The 22,312-nt window shown below is 40.8% G+C and overlaps 1 protein-coding gene across 1 annotated transcript in view; it reads right to left on the bottom strand.

Moving 5' to 3' along the window:
* Window positions 1–4,585: 4,585 nt before the first annotated feature.
* LOC139712815 (uncharacterized) overlaps window positions 4,586–22,312 on the bottom strand; it is a 112,632-nt gene continuing 94,905 nt past the window's right edge. The window contains exons 19-30 of the mRNA XM_071624607.1: window positions 21,688–21,891; window positions 19,799–20,274; window positions 16,394–16,517; window positions 15,136–15,695; window positions 13,968–14,088; window positions 12,905–12,957; window positions 10,814–10,931; window positions 9,705–9,870; window positions 7,629–7,681; window positions 7,162–7,286; window positions 5,621–5,793; window positions 4,586–4,745 (exon numbers count right to left, since the gene is read on the bottom strand). Coding sequence (XP_071480708.1) covers window positions 4,699–4,745; window positions 5,621–5,793; window positions 7,162–7,286; window positions 7,629–7,681; window positions 9,705–9,870; window positions 10,814–10,931; window positions 12,905–12,957; window positions 13,968–14,088; window positions 15,136–15,695; window positions 16,394–16,517; window positions 19,799–20,274; window positions 21,688–21,891 — 2,220 coding nt within the window. The 3' untranslated portion in view covers window positions 4,586–4,698. The remainder of the gene's footprint in view (window positions 4,746–5,620; window positions 5,794–7,161; window positions 7,287–7,628; window positions 7,682–9,704; window positions 9,871–10,813; window positions 10,932–12,904; window positions 12,958–13,967; window positions 14,089–15,135; window positions 15,696–16,393; window positions 16,518–19,798; window positions 20,275–21,687; window positions 21,892–22,312) is intronic.

The raw sequence follows: 22,312 nt of genomic DNA, 5'->3' as shown, positions 1-22,312 counted from the left end.
CTTTCTTATGATTCAAAGTAAATGAACACAGGTTTTGAATGTGCCTCTTCAAGTTCAGTGATAATCACCTTCTGACAAGATCCCACTACTTGTATCTGACATTCAGTCTCTTAATATTCTTTACAAGTCATCAAATTTGGCAAAAGTCTGGCCAGTAATACCAATTTGCTGGTTCTACAAACTACAATACATGATTTGTGTGGGTATAACCAGCTGACAAAAACACAACAACCCCCTTCTATAGAATAATTTCTTCCCCTTTCTTTGCCTTTTTTTTTTCATAAAGGAAATGTAGAATAGTATAGCCAAATTCAGCATTATCGTGAAATAGTCCACCACTCCATTCATTGCCATTCATTTCGTCATAGCCGCTGACTGCTTTCAACCTTCATAGACTTTGCACATATAGTGAAGACACAAACGCAGAACAAGAGGGTACCGATATCACAATTTAGCCCCAAATTCTACTGACAAAATGATCAATGCCTGCCCCCATGTCCCACACATTGAGATCTCTGTTGGATCATTCATTGTATTAATTAACACTGTTTATGACAGACACTCCTGCATACATGACATTGCTGGCGGCCGCATACAACAAACCACTCAAAACTGGACAATAAATTCTACTGTATTCACGCAGATTTTGAATGCTAGTCACACTTGTGAGGCGTGTATAAAGCTCATGCTCATGCTGCACCCAGAATCACACATGGAAAACAATTATTACATCACTGACATGTAGTTCCCTTTCCCCATATCTACAGACATCTTTACACGTCAAGATGTAGGCACACTTGTTAGTGAGGTAATGTTATCTGAGAGAGCAACCTCAATGGAATTAACGCCACACAAAACACACAATCCTGTACCCTCGATGGAAGGAAGCCGCTGGCACCAGCCCACCGCTGGCACCAGCCCACAGACAAAAAATGCTGGAGAGATTTTTCTTTGAAGCAAAACCTAAGGCGCTGTATTATGTTTTAAGATGAGTATAAATGCATTTCTCAACATCACCCTAGTTTGACCTTTAACCTCAATGAAATCACAGATTTCCCACGTCAAAAAAGAGCGCTACTGTTCGCACTGTGACACACCATGTGCAGGAGCGTAAACACCACCAAATAAGCATACTGAGACATTCTGAACAACATGTTAAACAGGTGACATCACTGGCTACATGCTTACATTATGTAGATGCTTCTACTTTAATTTGCTCATAAATAAAATGTACAAATTCATATAGAAACAAAATATTTACATCTTGGTGCAAAATTGATCTCTTTGAAAAAAAAGGAAAAAAATCAAGATGAATAAGCCCAAAGTCATTTTTTTTTCGATGCAAAGAAGGCCATTAAATTAGTACAATAATAAATTTACTGCTCTTCAAGTAGTGCTACATTAAATTTGAAAGAAGTTTTGCAACACAGCAAAGTACATTGCAGCTGGTTAGATATATTATATACTTTACATAGCTGTGCACACAAAGCAGGTATTCTTCCCCCATTAGCAGACAGGGAGTAAGTCATAATGACAAGGAAAATGTACTCTGCAGACACACACAGAGGTGATGTGTTTAAGCAAGCTATGGAACTACAGGCACAGATAAAGATTTTAAGCTGGGAGAAGGTTATGGCCACCTGCTGCTGCAGCTCACAGTGTAGCAAAAACACACTCTGAAACACATGCTGTAGCTCCAGCTTATTGTACCTTCAGGTGTGGCCCTTTTCTGCGGACTTCTATATTCCCAAACATTCATTAACGTTCATTTTTGTGACTAGCTTGACTACATAACAACCGCTCAGATCAGTTTGCCAAAAGTGAAGAAATCAGATTTGTTTTGCTGTTGTTGTTTTTATTGGTGTTTTTTTTTTTCCTCTCTATTTTGATTGCTTCAATCATAATCCATTGATATAAAAATGCACTTGATTTCATTGTAACTGAAGTGTTCTGATGCAAGCACACTACTTGCTGACTTTACACTACACTGGCTTAGTCTTAGCTCTATTCTTTGTGGAATACTTTGCACACTGAAGCTAAGATCCACGTGTTACAAAGCCACTTACAATTCGTTGTCACGAATCAAAATAAAAAATAAGAACAAATGCAATCATTTAGCACAATGATGAGCATACACCACGAACAATGAGCAACAATCCTTGGACAAGAGAAATGGACAATTAGTCCAGAATAACAAGAAGATTGGACTTAAAACTGATCAGATGCCTTTGTCTTTGTCAGTGCAACACAAATGTTGGACTGTGCCATTTCTTTAAGAAATAATGCTATATTTTACACAGTACTGTGACTCAGTATTTAAAGGCCAAAGTACTGAAAGATTACAGGTTTTCCATGTCAGAATTTGGCAAATATGGGAGTTTTCCTTCATAATTAGGTTCAAACATGGCAGAATACTCACACTGTCAGATACAGAGATAGGTTTTTATGCAAAATGGATTTGGGAGAAACACTCCCACAAGGAGATATACACCAAATGATGGAACTTACAGAAAAGAATATTGTTTAAATTAAGACTTCATCTTAAAATATCATACGTTGACAAATGAGAGTATAAAATGAATAGAGAGCTGTAGGGATTTTTTTTTACATCACAGAGAGCTTGCAGTATGAAACACTGACTGTATGTAACCTAAGTGTGAACAACATACTACAGAGACAATGTGTCACTTTCACACCACCTTCAGTCACTGTTTAACTACAGCTGTACCTTACGTTATCAGGGAATACGAATGCCTGGTTTGCAGAACACTTCACAAAGACTCAAACTTAATAGAAATCACACAAATGTCCCCCATCACAAGGCAAGCCTAGTTTCACTGTGGGATAGTCCTGACTGGGTAGGGAATCCTACACAGTCATCCCTCTATCGACCACTATCTCAAAATCCCATTGCTTCTAGCCCAGTAATTTTGCCCTTAAAGCACACACGGTTAATGTACTGACCTCACTGTTCCCACTGTTCCTACTCAAGATCACCTAACACGTTTAGTCTCCTATCACTCCACATAATTCCAGTCTGATGAATCTGTCATGCAATGCAGCAAACTTTTTCCCCGTTTCCTGACACAGTCTGCCGAATTCTGGCAAACTCCACCAAAACCCGCAACTGGCCATCGCAATTCCTCAAACATGGGAAAGGCATGACTGCTGTACTTGCTTCAGACAAGACACATCAAAAGTGTGAAGTCATCCTTCTTTCGAACCATCTGATAACTTTTGAATGAAAGACCTCCCCCCCCCCCCCCCCCCCCCCCCCCCCACCCCCTCCACCCACAATGGGGCATTTTGTTTTTGTTTTTGTCTTTTTATCCAGGTAAGTTGACTCAGGAGACCATTCTGCAATTTCATAAACTAAAATCTTACACTAGCCATCATTATCAAATGGTGCAAAAATCAAATTATGTAGCTCTCAGGGAATTTCAAGAGCACTGCAGTGTGTTGCGTTGTTGTTGTTCACAGACAGGAACAGCAACTTGAATGGGAAATTCTCCACAAACTTCTCAGTAATTTCTCTAAAGACTTCTTTGGTTTGTGCATGGTACAATCCAATCAAATAGAGCAAAACACTCTTTAACAAGCAAAGGCAAACAAAAGTTAAACAGACCATGATTGCATTAGCAATGTTGTTTCGATTCCTTTTGAAGTCACTGTCTGGACGGACATGGGAAGGACGCTCTCTAGAGGGATGATTATTGAATTTACATTTTGTATTGCTAACATATAAATTATTCAAATCTGATGGGAACATGCATGAAGACTATTTTTCTCTGTTTTGGGTGGGCTAGCTAATATCAACACTCAGTGCACTGCCAGTCACCTACTTCATAATTTCCCACTTTTTGAACAAAATTACTCGCTTTGAAATCTGTGTGCAAACCAATTCCAGTGAAGGTATCTCTGAAAACTTTAGCTGTCTATCCCTAGCGATTATCGACACATTCTAAAAGAGAATAACAAAATGATGAGACTAAACGATTCTCCTGATAGTCTTCATTCAAGTATTCCATGAAAAATAAGAGCAGGCATTTCATTACACACATATTTTGTGGTTGGATTCTAAATGATATGAATGGCACAAGAACTGCAGAACATGCTGTCTCTGCTGGTAGCATACGATCGTTTGGCAAGCACATCTTTTAAGGCTTTGTCTACAAACTTTACAAGCAGTAAGACAGTGGGCTACTTGCCAACATTGTATCTATCTGATGTGTTTGATGAATAGAAAAAGACCCTTATCTAGGAATCCACATTCATGATCCAAGCAGCCAATCACGCAAGTGCTCTGATGATACACTTTGATATTTTGCAACATTGCAATTTCCTGTTTCCTACTTCTCCGTCTGACTCCATTCAATCGAGTGGCAATACACTCATAGTCACTGTTTTCCGGTGTCCTTGATTCATCTCTCATCAAAACCCTCTTAGGATAATGGCACTGAATGACCCCCAAACATCTCACGCAGTCCTGTTGCCGGCGGTTACCGAGGACAGCATCTCAAGCGAAGAGAGTGGGAGAGTGTTCAATGGTGAAGAGAAGAGTGGGAGAGTGTTCAATGGTGAAGAGAAGACTGTGAGCATTACTCTCCATGATGAGGATGAGGACAAAGTACTGACCAATGGTGTGCACGCATGGGGCGGACCAGCGTTTCCACGACGACCCTTCCAAGCCTCTTGCAATCAATACGTCTGCTCATCATCACAGTTCTCTGTCCAGTGGCCGAAAACTGGTAGAATGAAAAACAGTAGATACAAAAACAATACAAATGAAAAGAGGAGAATACATACACACTGTAGACTAGAAGTTATGCTTATATTTCTACTTGCGAAAATTTTTCTAGAAGGAATTAATGAAGACAATTTCTTACCAACCCTTGAATATGATAAATTCTGGATACATTCACCACTATACACTGAGTTGTGTAAGTCTTGACACAAAGCAAGCTTTCCCAAAAAAATGAAGTTAAGCAAAATCAAACATGAGCCAGCCTTGTGGCAGTCTGTATCAGCAGAAAATTGTCTCTTATTTTGCCATATAATGCGCAAAAGCTATTTCATTCATCTTCCAGCCAAGTTACATTGTGGTAATACAACATTTGTAAACCTAAACAGCACATAAAAGACAAGATGCAGAAGAATCTGCTCAACTCTACATGACAAGCACTTTCATCATTTCAGTCAATTCGTCGAAATCATGCTTCATTTGACATCGATACCCAAATCACAACAGCATTACCGGAAATGGACACTAAAGATAAAATACAATTGTATATCTGATATTGGGATACTGAAAGTCAAAATCCTATAAAGCAAAGAGCAAGACTGGTCTCCAACCCTCCCTCCCCTTTCCTGGTACTAAAATGTTATTATGCAGTACATAAATAAAACAAAATGAATACACAATGGGAATGAAAGTAATATCCTAAACAAGTAAAGTCTATTGAAAAAATGCACGTGATGAATGACTTTCTTTGTTCGCTTTTGCAATGATACATGAGTGGAAGCCAATAGACATGCACTATTATCACTGTGCAATGTGTTCATTCGTATGCAAGCATGCCATCACCGTGCACATCCCAGGCAGAGATCAAGCAAATCTTACCCTCGCAGATGTCGCAGTAGGGTCTGATTTCGTTCTTGTTGCCGTGGTACTGCGTGGCGGGCGGACTGTCGGAGCTGGCCTGGAGCGGGCAGTCTTCCGTGTCGTGGAGGTCGAAGACGTCGCAGATGTCGCAGAAGAGGCGCGGCGGAGGGCCGTGCGAGCCCATGTCCAGGCTAGGGGGGAAAGGTGTGATTTGGGGCGGAGAAAAAAGTGTCTTTGAATGTTTCTGCCGCATGCAGTTGACAGATCATCAATCTCAAGAAAATTTGCAAGCAGCATTATTACAGATAGAGAGAATCACAATAAATGAGTTGGTGAAACCTACTCTTCTTAAAATCCCATCTGGAAGTTTATCAAGTTCTGTTGTTACTTTTAACCCATTAATAATGCCCAGATATATTGGCCAGCTAACATTTTCTTCCATTAAGATAAGTGCAATGACACTTTCTGCGACCGCAAACATTGAGCCCATGAGCTTCAACATTACATTGCTTTAATTCAGTAGAGTAAATAAACAATGTAGCATGTTGTACCAAGCCCATTTCATCAATTTACAGGTATACTTCATACTACTCGCACTATGACGAACAAAATTACATTATACTTGAAGATTTGGGGATTCATTCTATTCAATATTGCCCACATTCACCCCTTCTGGTTCAGCTGGGTAAAGATGATTATATTTTGTTGAAAGTGATAAAGCAACAGACAGTAAGGGCTTTGTCTGGTCTTGACACTAACAGAACAAATGTGCAATGGTATGGTAAAACCAGAAATTTTTGCGAATTTTGCGAGGAGCCGAGTTTCACGAAAGTAATATGCACGCGAAAGTGTTTGTCTACACAATGCACTGAATGCCAGTGGTGATTTGCAAAAGTTTCATGCTGCGAAAAAGACCGCCGACTCCACTTCACGAAAGTATCATGCCGCCAATGTTTCTGGTTTTACACTCGTTTGAGACTGCAGACGTGGTGAAAAAGAAAGAAAAAAAGAAAAAGTATAACAGATGCAAGAATGAACTCCTTCACTCAACACATGATTCATGCCACGCACTGTGGACCTCATCCGGTCTCGGTGATGATTGGAGGACAAGCTCACACAGAATCATGCAGACAGAGACCCTCCAGTACGCACAAATTGCCCACATTTGCAGTTCTCAGAGAAAGGGCATTGACAATAAAATCCTCACTCTTATGATTTTTCATCTTCTGACCAACAAACACACCCACTTTTATACAGGCTGTGCTTGTGAGAATCGGAAAATTTCAGAAGTTGATGAAATCATACGTCTACCATTCTTTCTTGAATGAAAACTTCATAAAATTTTGTCAGCAACAGTAGAATCATCAGTCCATTTTTGATGAGACATGGGGATGTCTGACACAAGTGTAAATTTGACTGTTAAGTACAGCTATCCAACTTGCTGTGAATCTGTTTGATTTTAGGCAGCATGGATATCAATGTCAAAGAGAACCAGATATCTGAATGCTGAGGGTTCTGATTACATTCTTCTCAGCTAGGAGAGGGGATAGAGTACTTACTCGACGTCGAAGCCGATGTCGTCGTGGTTCCCATTCATGTAACTATTTTCCATGGCTTCCAGCTTCGCTCTCAGCTCATCGTTCTTTCTCTGGAGGTCGACGATCACCGAATTCAGGAAAGTAACCTATCAGGAAAAAAACAAAAAACAATTACCACTGACTTACAGCTTTGCCTTCAACACAGTATATTTTTCTTTCTTACAGGAATTTTATTTTTTTTTAAATGCATCTGTATTTGAATTGACAGGCAAGAAATTCCTCCTGGTACACAGTCACATGAACAATATGCCACAAAATACTATTGATGAACACAACTAAGAATCTATCCTTCTTATTAATATGCTCTCATGTCACAGGAAAGTGTTATTAAATGATCAAGTGTGCCTTGTGACACTGCACTTTCATGTCAACTCCATGTCAACTCCATCTTCCATCTTCAAGTAAATCTGGCTGGTTTTTCACCTCACCTGCCCTTCTGCCATCTCCTTCTCCTCCTGGAACTTGGCCAGAGTCGGGTCTCCTGAAGAATCACAACAAGAAATGCATGTTTAAATTTTTGTCACCATATCAACTGTGCACCAGCGCAGTGACAACATACAATTCAAATGCAACTTGTCATCCCTGGGCCCCGTTTTATCAAGATAAAGATAAAGTTAAAGTCGATTGTGAAATCAATGATAACTTTGATTGACTTAAAATCCCCTATAACTTTCAATCGACTATAAGTTTCCGTTTTACAAAGAGACTGAAAGTGGATTATAGTTATAGCTGATCACCATGACTTATTATTGATTTAGTCAAAATAAAAAAACACAGGACGGGGCTGGTTTCTGGTACTGTCTGCTTAAAAGCAATACAATACATAAAGCAAAAAAGCACACAAAAACAAAAAAACACACACATGAATGTACATGATTGTTTGTCATGGCCACGGAAGCATAGTCTGCTAGTGCACCGCAGTAGCGCTACAGCCGCTGAATTAGAAGTATGTTTGTTTCGTTGTATTGACGAAAGTAGGTCGATAGATCTCTCACACCTCGAGCTCAACAAAAATCTGCATACGCGGATACCGTGAAGATCCTGCACACTACTACGTAGGATCTTTGATAATACATGTACTACTTATCTAGTATTTATTGACATGGATAATCTGACACAGAGGATTTCTGCAGTGGGACTGAAGGTAAAGGTCGTGTATGCATTGTTTCAAGTCTTGCGTGTTAGGATTATGGAAAGTTGTGAGAGCGTGGTAACTAGCATTTTTTTTTTAACATCTACGGCGCAGATCGGCTTTGTAAATAATAGATCGCGAGTCTTCATGTCGAAATTCTAGACCTAGTAGTCTATAAGTGTACAGTAAGTACAAACGACCTGCTGCAACGTTAGATAGATGATAAATCTTAATGTCATACTCATTGAACAATAGAATTAAACTCTTTACTTTTTGTATAATAGGCCTACTAAACTATCAATTAGTATCTATTGACGAACTAGCTCTACGTAGGCCGACGCACGTCAGAAATCACTGTTTCCTCACATATTCTTTGGCAAGATATGCATTGCACACAGACGCAGTTCCAGCGCTCGGTTACTTGCCCTTGCTGGCGATGGCTTGATAGGCAGGCGGGCCGAGGCGCCGGGCGCGCAGGCTGGGAATGAGACTGCTCTAGATTCTAGGTGTTTGCGTGCAGCAGTCGCGTAAGCAATGCATGCCGATCGTGAATTTCATGCAAGGAAAAGACCATAACTGGATGGAAGAAACGTAACTAAATGTCAGAGAAAGTAAGCAGTTAACAGACAAACATTTGTGACAAGACCCCAGCTAGACTAGGAAAGTGTGGCAATCATCTTTCTTCTGTAAATTGTCTTACAATTGAGTCTACCTAAATTCTCTACTTATAGTTGATTTTTTTTTTCAACTATAAAGTTATCATGGATTTGGAGCAGTTGTGAAAACTTATAGTTGATTTGGGAGGAAGTTAAAGTTGATTTCAACTTTGGGTCTCTTGATAAAACAGACTTACAATTGTTGATTTATGGACTTATAGTTGATTTGAGAGATTAATCATTGATTTTCTGGACTTAAAATTAATTCTATCTTTTGATAAAATGGGGCCCTGGTATATAATGCCTTGCTTGGACAGTTCATGTCACTTGACTGCAGAATGTGCACTGCCATGACAGTTATCTTTTACACATCTGCACTGTTTTCACTTTTTTGCCCATCATAGAGGGGTAAGGTGGCTTCTGATCCAGCAGAATTGCTTAAGAATATGTTTGCTTCACTCTCAATTACACGAAAAGTGTTCTTAATTAAAACCTTGAAAACCTTGTGGATGAAAATCCCATAGCTCTCCTTCTGCTTCCTACGCCTCTTCCTGTCACAATGAATGATTAAGTTTAATATCATTATCATTAGTATTGTTGTTGTTGAAGTTCTGTTATGTTTTGTGTGACACCCCACTGAGGAAGTTAAAATCGTTCGCTGAAGTAGGTGTGGGCTTGTGATTCTCTGTGAACAGTAAAGGAAGATGATGTCCTACCGTCGACATCGAGATCGATGTGCGAAGTGGTGGTCGGCTGCGATGACACTAGGGCTGCCTGGAGGTCGGCGACCTGCTGCTGTAGGCTGCCCTTGTCCTTCTCCAGCTTGGCGATGGTTGTCTTGTAGCTGCCTGTGAGGGCGCTCTCTCCCTGGTTTCTGGCAAGCTGGAATATATCCCATGCAGGTTTTAAAAAGACAGGTGATCATAACAGTGAATACAATCTGTGTACAGGAAGCTTCACACACAAGTGAAATCTCTCTGCCTGAGTCACTTCCTGTAGTGGAAATGGCAACCATAAAACCCAAACATGAACTTTCATATCTTTGTCTGCTGCATTATAATGAATCTTGAGAAGTCACACACACTTTGCACGGTCCTGCAAAGTCTATCACATAAAAGCAGCAAATTGAAATTTCAAACATTGTCCTGTACATTCAGACATAAATTAGGACTATTGAAGTAATAGTAATAGTAATTGGGGGATATTTAGAATGAATGCCCTTTACCATTCAGTTTGAGTGCTCAAAGGGCATGAAAAATCTCTCACACGGCATAAAAGAGAGAAAGAAATACAAAATGAAATCCTTTCAAAAGTTAATGATTCTTTTTTTTTATTTTGCGGACAAAAACAGAGAATCTGTGTACAGACATAGACATTGTGTCTCTGTAGAAAACGATGTCATTTATAATGTACTTTAATGTCCTACTCAGTGCATAAATGCTATTGGAAACAGATTGTACATAAAGAGTGTTACTATTTGCAGATAGGTTGACATTTCACTTAAGTCAAGACATTCCTTATTCTCATAATTTAGTCACTGTTTGGACCAAAAAAGAAAAAAGAAAAAAAGAAGCTATTCAGAAAGAATGAGACAATTTTTCATGGATAATGTCTCATTCTGTGGGGCCTGTCTTAAAAAAACAGGTTTGAAATAGATTGCAAGAAATGCAAACACTAATACTGCAGCCAAGAAAAATACTAAACAGCTATTGAAACGCAGAAGAAAGAATTCATCTTAAGTTCACTTATTGCAAAATGTAGAATGATCCAAACATCTTTATGAAACAGACCCCTCGGTGTCAATTCTCCCCTGCCTACCACTCACCTCTTGCTTGTACTGGGCGATCTCCCGGTCCTTCTCTGCCACCACTGAGTGGGTGAAGTCTAGGGTGCTCTGCAGTGTCTCTCTCTCCATCTCAAAGTCAGCTGATCTCGACTCCAGCCTGTGTGACGGAAAAAGGGTGGTGATGCAAAATTAAGACAGAGGACAACAAGCACTTGTGGGTTTCCCTCCTTAAGAAAAGTATCTGGTCACAATTTTACAAATCCACCATAGAGGAAGTGTCAACGTATTAGGTGAAAGGCTGATACAAAGTCTGATGCAGTGGAGTAACAACTCAGTGCTACTAGACAAGCAGCTAGTCATAGTAGGCACAGCTATGCAATGCATTGTGGGAAAAGAAAACTATGCAAATTATGTAGTGCAACTGAAACAACGGTGTAGGATAGTTTCACAGTTTGTGAGAGCCTTGCAGAATGATACAGTAGACAGCATATTCATCAACATTGCAGTTCAGCTCTGTGCAAAGTTGTCTACTTTTGTACTCTCTACAGTAAAACAAGACTTGGACTGGTTAGGCTGCATTCAGAGTGATAGCAGGATGCTGTCAAAAACCTTTGCACACTTCCCTGCCTGCTGATGAAACACAGGCCTCTTTTTAAGTTCTTTCCAAAATTGCTGTATCCGATAACAATATTTTGAAACACATTACTTGAATCCATGTTTACATTCGATTACTCAAGCAATCTCTGAGACATTGTGGACGCTTTATATCAAAATACTGCAACTCCTCGCAACAGTTAATTATGAATCCACCACACTGATATCAAAAAGTGTATCACTCATAGTCTGGTCTCAAGATTTTTCCAACATCTAAATACATCTACTGGTAATAAGCAAGTCACCATCACATACCAACATTTTGCTGTTTTTGTGTACTAGTACAATCCAATCGGTCAAGAGAAAGGTTACTCACAAATAACTGTACCTGCAACTTTCTGTGATATCCCATCCAACGGTCCAACAAAGGTAAGTAAATTGTTCCGAGGACCTATCACACTCTATAAACTGTTTTGCTAGATGACAGACCCAGCTTTCTACAGCAAATACTTGGCTTCTTTATGGAGCCACAAAGAGTTTGAGAATCAGGAAGGAGTCAGTCTATGAGAGAGGAAACACTTCTCATTCTCCAACTTCCTAGAGCTCTGTAACATTTCATGGTTTCAATCTGCTAGATTTGGCTGACCTTCTAGCCATGCTGCTCCAGAGGTCAACTGCACTGTGACAGGTTTCTGTCAGAACGGTCTACTTCATTCCTCAACTGACTGATGACTGCTATCATGCTGACGTCAACAGGATCAGTCACTGAACTTCCATATCAACCAATCCCCTCCCTATTCTGAATGCCGTAAATCTGAAATGTCCATTGACCTTACAAGGTACAAACTAGAATTTCGTAGGCAAAGGGTTTAATGAACAAAAGCACATCCTGACCACACTGAACTTGACATCACCTTTGCAATGACGAACTGCACCAAATTATGAAAAGACACTACTTGACTTCAGCTGTCATTTTCAAACTCCACTTCTCTTTTTTTTTCTTCTTCTTCTTCTCCTTCTTCTTCTCCATGGGAAATTAGATGGGTTTAAAGTCAAACTTACTGTTTTGGATTAACAATCAACTTCATTCAATGTAGAGATTTCAATGCATGAGCAAATGAGGCATTTTTAAGCTGAACTTATTCACCTCATCTCAGTGTTTACTAGACTTTTTATATATAGACAATCTCCAACGCATCCCATTTTATATTTTCAGCATGTCATTTGTGTGTGTGTTTCAAGCGACATAAGAAGCAAATATGGCTGGCTAATCATTCAGTTGGTTCATGTTATGTTGACTACTCTGAAAACAGAGTACCATATACTTTCACCACGGTTAAGTACAAAAAATGTGTAGCTGGTGCCATCTTCAACAGTAGCCGTGTTAACCCATTGAGGATAGTTTGAGTTTGCTACAACACGTATTTCCCATAGACGCTTGCCCGAGTATACTCGGGACTTGTCCTCAACGGGTTAAAAAGGGAAACTCTTGGTTAGAGTCTGGTCTAGATATTCTTTTCCTTGAACAATACTCACTGGTTCGTGACTGTCTCCAGCTCATTGCTCAAGTCTGCATTCCTCTGTGCCAACTGTTTATCAGTATCAAGAAAATTGAACAAGAAATGAAGATAGTCAGGTGCATTGGATGGATGGAAAAAAAGAAAGGAGGGACAATCAATGTCAAAAAGAACACAAGTCTTGTAGGGAAGGGAAGTTAAATAGGGGTTCTTACAAATCAAAACATAGCTGGTTTGGTCTAGTTGCCTTGGTGAGAGAAATATGTATCACTGACATTAAGTCCCATGGATTAAAGTTATAAATGCAAAATAATGGTAGTAAAGCTTAGTCAAAACCCTTAGGTGCAACTTTACTATCACAGAAATGGCAGCCAGGAGTTCATGAATGCAGTCTCTGACTCAAGAGTAAGCTGTAAACCAAAACTTTTCGTTTGAAAACTCTCATTTTGAGAAAAATCAGTGATGCTCTTTATTAAACAGCCTTGAGGGAAACCTTTAAGATACTGGGAGGATTCGGAAGGTGAAATGATTGAAAGTTTGCCAGGTTGTTGGACTCAGGTAGTGCTTAATCACAGCAACTACCATGGAATGATAGTACTTGCACATGGTACATGTATGCATACGAGAACTAAAATGTATGAACTGCACTTGACATATTTACACTGACACAGCTGATTGGAATACCATTGAAATCTAAACACTATTGCTTTAATATTACAAACAAAATTCAACACAAGAACTCGGGAATCTCTCTCTTCTTACTCATCTCGTAAACCTTTAGCATTTTAAAGGGAATGTCAACAAATGGACAAAAGGAAGAGTGGGCTGATATAAACTGACTTTGTGGCACTACAAACTACAGAAAGCAAAAGCTAAAGGGATAAATACTAATCTGTATTGCTTTCAATTTTTTTGTTTTTGTTTTTTGAAATTATTACTTGCAAGTCTTCTCACACTGTAGGAGATACTGGATATTGAGGTACTCCTTTAGTGGAGTGTGATACCAGATATTAAGGTATTCTCCTTCAGTGAGAATACAATGTATGTGATACTAGATATTGAGGTTCTCCTCCAGCACACACCTGTTCCTTCTCCTTGTTGGCCGTCTGTAAGGCCGTGATGTCCTGCTGGATGTTACTCTTCTCAGTCTCCAGCGTGCTCACCTTTTCCTGCTCCGTGGTCAAGGCATATCTTGCCTCCGTCCTGTCGACCACACAGAAGGACCATTGTGGAAGAAAGAGAAAAGAGAGCATAAACTCTTTGTGTACCACCTTTGGCATGCCAAACACAGCTGACAACTTGTCAACTTTGCATATTTTGCTCAAAAGAAGCACTGTGCACAAACCAATCAATAAATCACAATATGCCACAGTACATTGAAAGCGTCAATGTGTCATAAAATTCACATCAAAGCAAAGCTTACAATTTTCTCTACAACTATGCTATACTGCAATTGTAGAATAAATGATTCTATATGAAGTTGTGTGACTTGAAAACCACAATGTTTTCCAACAGCATTCATGCACTGCCGTCTAAGAATAAAGTGGCACACAATGAGTCCTGTGGCAGATTCAAAACTTAATGGCCAATTAAGATATTATTTTGTCTACCAATTGTATTAACATTGTGTCATAATCTCTGTATGCCGATACATTACCTCTTCAAATAAAAATACACAAATAAGACAGACTCAAATGATGATCAGAGTGCTACATGATGTTTCACATAAATTTGGCACTGAAGGTGCTTCTCACTTCCTTTACAATCTCTTCTGTTTACTTTGGCTTAGAAATATGATGTGAGTACAATGCAAAAGGCCATAAATGTCAGTCTTTGCTATTCTCTTCCCGAACTGACAAGAGCATTGTTTGCAGCTTGTTTTACGAAGAAGTAAGCACGATCAGATTATGAGGTGGAAATATGGAAGATCCTGTGAAAGCACTGTCGCAGACAATTTTATACGACTCATAAAGGGATTCATACTGTTCATACTGGCGTTCCCTTGACAACAGATAGTATCAAAACCATGCACGTTCTGGGCATGAAACTTTTATGAATTGGAACAGACAACCTTTTTCGCGGCATGAAATATTCAAGACTTGCAAAAAGTGAAAAATTATGAGGATACTTATGTACTGGATGGTAAAGCCCAAACTTTTATGAACATTTCACTTTCAGAAATCGTGGCTCCTCACAAAATTCACGAAAGTTTCATGCACGCAAAAAAATGTTTGGTTTTACAGTACTCACAGCTGAGCTTGCAGCACCCCGATGTTGTCCTCTCCCTGGGCCGACACATCCTTGGCCATCTCAAGCTGTGATTGGTAGCTCTCTACTTGTTGTTTGAGGCTTGCTACCTCTTCTCGTAGCTTGGTGCTCTCCGCATCCCTCTCTTGGATCTGACCGGTCAGTCTCGTCCTCTCATCCTCCCCTTCGCTCTTCTCCTTCGACAGAGAGTCCTGCGAGCTCAGCTTGGACTCGTACCCCTCCACCTTGGAGCGGAGCCCAGCCACCTCTCCCCTGAGTTTCTCACACTCTTGCTCCCTCTCCTGCACCTGGACGGTCAGTTTAGTTCTTTCATTGTCCAGAGCCTCCTTCTCGCTGGACGACGACATTTGGGACTCGGACAGCTGCCTCTCATAGCCCTGGACTCTCTGCTCGAGAGACGAGACCTCTCCCTGCAATCTGCAGCACTCCTGGTCCTTTTCTTGCACGTTATTTACGAGTCCACTCTTCTCGCTCACAATTGCTTCCTTTTCCGCATTAACAGCATCAAGGGACGCTTTGATTTCAGACATGCTTTGCTCCATCTGTGTATGTAAGGGCAGCAGGCCAAAAAAGATTTAGCATCACTATGTTGTGCTAACTTAAATACACACACGATACCTGCATGATAATTCTTGTATAAAAATATGGCATGTCATACACTAAATTTATCAATACAGGAAGCTATAACTCACAACAAAGCAGCACTTAACTTTTTGCTTCTGCTTGCAGTTTGCTTTTACGTCAAACACAATTCTCGGAAGTTTTGCTTTCTTTGTTTAAAGGAAGAGCTCAAATTGAGGGGATTATACAAACATATATCACTTCAGACTTACAAGTTCAAATAACAATACTATGTATGTAGTGAATGACACAAAAGACAAAGATGACTTAAGAGATAAATACAGGCACACAGAACGAAAGAGCAAAATTGTGAAGTGTTTGATAATCTGTTCAAAAATACAACTCATGAAAGAAAGATATTATTCAGAGGGGTGAAGGTTCACGTGCGAGTTTCTTCACTTTGTCTCCCTCTAAAAATTAAATTTGTTCAGATCGCAACTGCTGATCTGTAAATTAACAAACATGTCGGAAAAAAAGGAACCAGTGGGACTCGAACCTGTCATTAACTGCTTTCCGGGCAGAGGGAGACAACGTGAAGAAACTCACACCTGAATACAACTCATGTTCCACACTGTACTGGCATGTGCTGAAACACTGTGCAGGGCTCGCATAGACTCACCTGCCTCAACTTGTCATCCGATACCCTCTGAAGTTCCTCCAGCTGGCTCTGTAATGACGAGGATTTCTCCTCCAGCTGCCCCACCTGTGACCTTGATAACTCCAAATCTTGTCCCTTCTCGATCCTAGATGACGACAAGAGGTCCACATGATTTAACCCTTTCTGTGCCACAGACTTTGGACAGTGGGTAAAGGGCTACCGTCAAGTTCCGTGTATAAGACGCACTATTTTTTCATCGGAAAACATTGAAAATCGGGGGTGCGTCGTATACACGGGTACAGTCGAATCACGGAAAAAAATCTGTCATGTACACCCAATTTTATAAGGCCAACTTGGGGCCATGTATGCCCATCGACGTTTGGAAGGTAAGCAATCACTAAAACTTATGGATAAATGAGCGATCTTTCAATCTGGACACGCACAAAAGCTGCAAATACGAGATAAACTTACATCGGCCTTGTGCAGTAACGATGTATCAATCTGGCCATGGACAACAGCTGTAACAGAGCTGCTGTATGCTACCGATGACAGTCTACCAAGCTACCAACAGCCAACCTAGTAGCTGGAATACGCGATGTACAGGTATCATTACTAAATTACCGATACCGTAAAACTTATCAATGTACGGCCATAGACAAAAGCTGTAAAATACGGAGTAGGATCGACACTATGTCACCGTAAATATGAACGATGTGTGAAGCATGCATGCATATCCATGTCGTTCGTTTGCTCTTCATTTCACGAGGCCAGCTAGCATAGCTAGCTACACTGCTAGCTAGCTAGCTAGTGTATAGCAAGCCTTTGGCAAAGGCAGCAGCTAGCTGCAGAGAGAGGCTTTTGCAATGGACTCACGTGCACACAGCGATCGGATCGAAGCGCGCTTGCCCGTTGCGCGCTGTGTGTGCAAGTCCATTGCTCTCTGTGTGCGTGTGCTGAAATTATAGCGAGCTGCCTTTTGCAAAAGGCTAGCACTGTGCATACAAGCATGGTACAAGAGACAATATGTTACTGGTAATCCCTCCGGGCGAAACAACAGTGAGTGTAATTACCGTACGCACCGTACGTATTGCCGTAAGATCCTCTGCTACACTTGTTGATGTTTTTCTTATTTTTCGTAATGAACCTTCCAGTCTGACATGCGTCAATATGCGAGACACCCTCTGCTGTGTATGACAGCAAAGATCGTACTGTACATTCATGAGTACGATATGCATGACACATGTACCACGATTGAAAGGCGAAACAATAGCAAGTGAGTACCGAGATGAGTCTCGCATTTTGCGTCTTCCATATTTTGCCGATGTCCGATGAATACCGTTAAAAGAAAGTATAAAAGGAAACATAAAATAGAGCAAATACATGCTGCATTCTAGGGAAATTTTGAGCTGAAATAATATGTATGACACACGCAATATTTGCGTGGAAATTTTCGTGTTTTTTTTTTTTTTTTAATTTTAGGTCCGAAAGTAGGGGTGCGTCTTATACACGGGTGCGTCTTATACACGGAACTTTACGGTATATGTGACCGTGCACCTCAAAACGAACATAAAGTCGCACACACTGATTTTGTGTGAGGACTGAAAATAAGTGAAATGGGTCAACCTAGCCGAACTTGACTTTTTTCATATTTTCTGAAAGAGCGGGTCTTCTTTTACATTATACTAAAATTTGGTATCATAAAATGGGCAGGAAAGTGTGTTTTTTTAGCAGTTTATCTCGAACATTTTTGGTAGAATAGTGTGATTAGGTGTGTCTTTAGAATCCCTTTTTCATTTTTGAAAAACCTTGTCCACACTCTTCACTTTGAACTCTAATAGATTTTGAAAGGATAGTGCTACTGCTTTGAAAGTTGGCATTAATTATAGACAGAATGTGCTAATGAGGCATGCTTAATTTCAATTAAATCTGATAATCCCTTCACTGTTGTTAGTCTTGTGGTTTACTTCCTTTGTTTTGTCCCATTCATCGCACAGCCAGCATGGTTTGGTAAGGATTAAGCGCTTGAATAGACACTGTACTTCAGAGCCTCTTTTCTCAGTTCACACTTTTCCTGAGTTTGTGCTTTCTTTCCAATATTTAGATAGGTTAGGAGAGTCCATTTGATTTGAGTTATACATCATTTTAAAGCTTAAAGTCTGCTCTCTCAGAATATGGTCTTAACTAAAAATCCATGTCTGGCGACTTTTTGTTGGTTTTGAGGTGCAGGGTCATATATGGTGGGGTTTTCTGTGCTAATCAGTACTCAAAGTACACAATGGGTTAAGTTGTCATTCTTGTTATGAGCACTAATATATCATTTAAACACAGAAGCTTGTCAAGTTTGAGTGACTTTTTGCTGCCACTAATCTGAATGAGCTTTGTTGCTGAAATGCACACAATACTGTTTGTCATCTTTCCTTCTTCAACATGTGCATGGATCTATGTCTATCGATACCAAACCATACGTAGAAGCAGGAAATGTGGCACACATTTCACACTTTGATTTCGCTTTCTGATTTGGACTATTCTACTTTGGAAAGTCCAGTCACATTGGAATTTACCTCTCCTCATCTATTCATACTTGTACACATTGCTGTCACTGTACTTTCAAAACCTCGCATAGTGAGCTTATCAAGCTATAAAGGTGTAACAGCAAAAAAAAAAAAAGAATAAATAAATGAATAACTAGCACAACTGATTCTCTGAGGTTATTAGATGCTGCAAGACAAAACGTTCTGTCCTGACAGCCCTTGAATAACGTGACATATGTCTGAAAATAAACATTGGCTGCTTATCAGAGAATGGGAGAAGTGAGAGATAATGTACATGAGTGATCCTGTGCACATAATAATAGTGTTTTGACGTAGGGTGCGTTCGCACGCTCTAAAGCGAACCAAAGCGAACTGAACTAAAGCGTACCGTACCAAACTGTGCCAGTTTTGGAGCGTTCGAGCGCTCTGTTGAGAAAGCGTACCTCACGAGCTGTTTTTAGAAAAGGTCACGCTTGTTTACAGCAAGAATGTCATTCACCTTGCGCTTGACCTACTTACAGCTGTCCCGAACAAAGAGAATGATGTCTTTGCATTGTGACGTATGCGCATGATACGCGCATGCTTTACAACGAACTTTTGGTACGCTTTGGTACGCTTTTGGAGCACATCGGGAAGTGGTACGCTTTTGGAGCACATCGGGAAATGGTCCACTTTTGGCTCGGTACAGTACGGTACGGTACACTTTAGGAGCGTTCGAGCGCTCCTCTGGGGCGGGTACGGTACGGTACAGTTCGCTTTAGGAGAGCGCTCGAACGCACCCTAAATTCAGAGTACACTTGTGATTTCATGAAAGCTTGTAGTGTTTGGAAAGATCATTAACATCAAAGCAACAAGATTTCAAAGGAAGAAGGAAGAGAAGACGAGAAGAACTCACAATTGTTTCTGAAGGTCAGTCATACTCTGCTCTCCCTCCTTGGTTGCCTGAGCCATCAGTTCTTCCTTCTGTCTCTGTTTCTCCAGCTCTTTCTTTAGTCCTTCCAGCTCCTTCTCCTTGGTCTCCAGCTTGATCCTACCCTCCTGGGCCTGGGCGGTCACCTCCGTCCTCTCCCGCCGGATCTCGTCCAAGTCCTTCTCCAGGACCTCCGCCCTGCTCTTGGCCTCCGCATGCTCCTTCTGTAGCATCTTACGTTCCTCCTCTATGGCCTCCACCCTCGTCAGCCGCTCCTGGGCCAGGACCTGCGTCTCCGCCCGCTCCTTGCGCAGTCCCTCCGCCTCCTGCGTCTTCGTCTCCAGCTTCATCTGCCGCTCCTGTGCCTGGGCCAGGGCCTCCGTCCGTTCCTTGAGGGCGCTGTCTCGCTCCGACGTCACTCGTTCCAGGGTGGCCTTCACTTCTTCCGTTGCCTTGATGGCCTGCAGGAAGAATGCACCGAATCAACACGTGATACCACGGGACTCTGAATGCTATCAGGAATGATTCCTTCACTGCAACATCTCACAGGTAAATGTCAAATATAACATGAACACAAGGTGGCAACATATATTTTCATCATGTTGGTGAGTTCCTCAAATACAGTAAGATATAAATACACATACATATATATTAATACATACACAAATTGTCATCGCAAAATATCAACAGCGGAAGTATACCAAGATAAAAGTTAGAGGAAGCAATGGGAGAGAGAAATAAGATAAGAAACAATATGGTTAAAGTGAGAGACATCCTTTGAAGAGGCAGGAGAGATATATGGGAGAGAGAAATATGTAAACTGGCATTAATTTGGTTTATATATCGGCATTGGCACTGGCCCCAGACACACAGAAAACTACAGCTCTTATGGTCTTCTCTGCCAATGAGCACAATGTGAAAATCCACTCTGTGAACTGCCATGGAAAGTTAACAAGTAGCAACTCAACTTTGATATGAACATGCATGTGTTTTGACAATGGCATTTTTGGACCGATATGTTAAAAGTGTACGTACATATATTTTCTATCAAAGTGTGACTGTGATAAAAGCGTTACAACAGCCTTATAATCTTAACTCATAAAAGATGCAGAAAAATGGCAAATAAAAAAACTAAAAACAAAAACTGAGCTGCATTCCAAGGACTTTTATATAAAAGACAATGCTGGAGTATGAAGTCAGGGATATGGAAAATAACATGAGGTGGGAGTGACAAATACTATGGCTTGAGGAAAAGACAAAAAAAAACAACAAGAACAATGAAGAATGAGAAAAAAGGGAACTTGAAAACAAAGGGGGGGGGGGGAAGAGGGGAGGGGTTACAATGACCACAGGACACACAGAGTACAACAAACCACACAAGAGGCATCTGACTCTCCATGAAACCTGGAGACACAGACACAGGTGATACAAAGCAGAGTTTATTGACAGGGAGAACGTGACAAACAGAGAATAAAGTCAACACAATACATTATACATAAGGTAAACACATGCGGAAGAATAAGAAAAATGAGAACAGTCTGGTACAAAGACTACATTAGGAGATCAAGAGACACAGATTGTACAATCAGAGTTCATAGGTCTGACACAGATGAGCAACGATTGGACAGAGGTGAGGAGAAGAGAGGCACAGATCGACTGGACTCGGGATGAACACAGACAGAGGGTGAGTGACAGAGACGAAGGCAGGTTCTACAGCGTAGCCACGATGTCGGCGCAAAAAGGACACAGACGCGCGGCAAGGCTGGGAAGCGGCAGGTGGTAGCAAGTCTAGCAAAAGGGGCGGTCCTTTGACCCTCCCCTCTAACTTTGGTGGGTAAGCCTGCCCCTCACAGCCGACCGCACGCTGGACTTACGTCGATCTTGGCCTGAGACTCTCGGTCCAGCAGGTCCTGGACCTGTCTCTGTTTGAGCTCAGCCTCGTCCTGCTTAAGGCCAAGCTCGGCCTTGTCCGAGATCAGCCGCTGCTTCTCGGCCAGCGCCACATCTCGCTCCTCCCTCAAACGGTCCCTCTCTTCTGTGGCTTTCTGGAGGCCGCCCTCTAGAGATACCTTCTCCTCCTGCATGGTGCAAATTCGATGACCAGCAAAACGTAATCTTACTTCTTGTCTGATCGACTTTGATAGTTAGCTTCAGGCCAAATCTCTTTTGAGATGGATTTCAAGTTGCCTTAAAGTTTATAAGAGAGAAAACATCACTACTTGTTATTAGATTTATTTTGCTTGCAAATCTGTGATGGCACACACACACAAAAAAAAACATCATCGGTTTGTGTCGTCCCCACTTTCATATCATCAATTGATGCCATTGCAGTTAAATTTTTAGTTTTGAATACGGCAATACAAAACAAAGCACAATGAATTCCTTTACTGACTCTCAGATGTGACTATCTTCCATATTCTTAATCACTGAAGTCTTGAATTTCTTTCTTCTGCCTATGAAATATACAGATGTGAACATAATATTGGATTAATATCCTTT

This window comes from Diadema antillarum, unplaced genomic scaffold (genome assembly GCF_040938485.1).
Source record: "Diadema antillarum isolate AM-2024a unplaced genomic scaffold, OU_Dant_1.0 seq00001860_RagTag, whole genome shotgun sequence".
NCBI lineage: Eukaryota > Metazoa > Echinodermata > Echinoidea > Diadematoida > Diadematidae > Diadema > Diadema antillarum.
The sequence above is the reverse complement of the archived record's forward strand: the minus strand, read 5'-3'. Positions and strand labels throughout refer to the sequence as shown.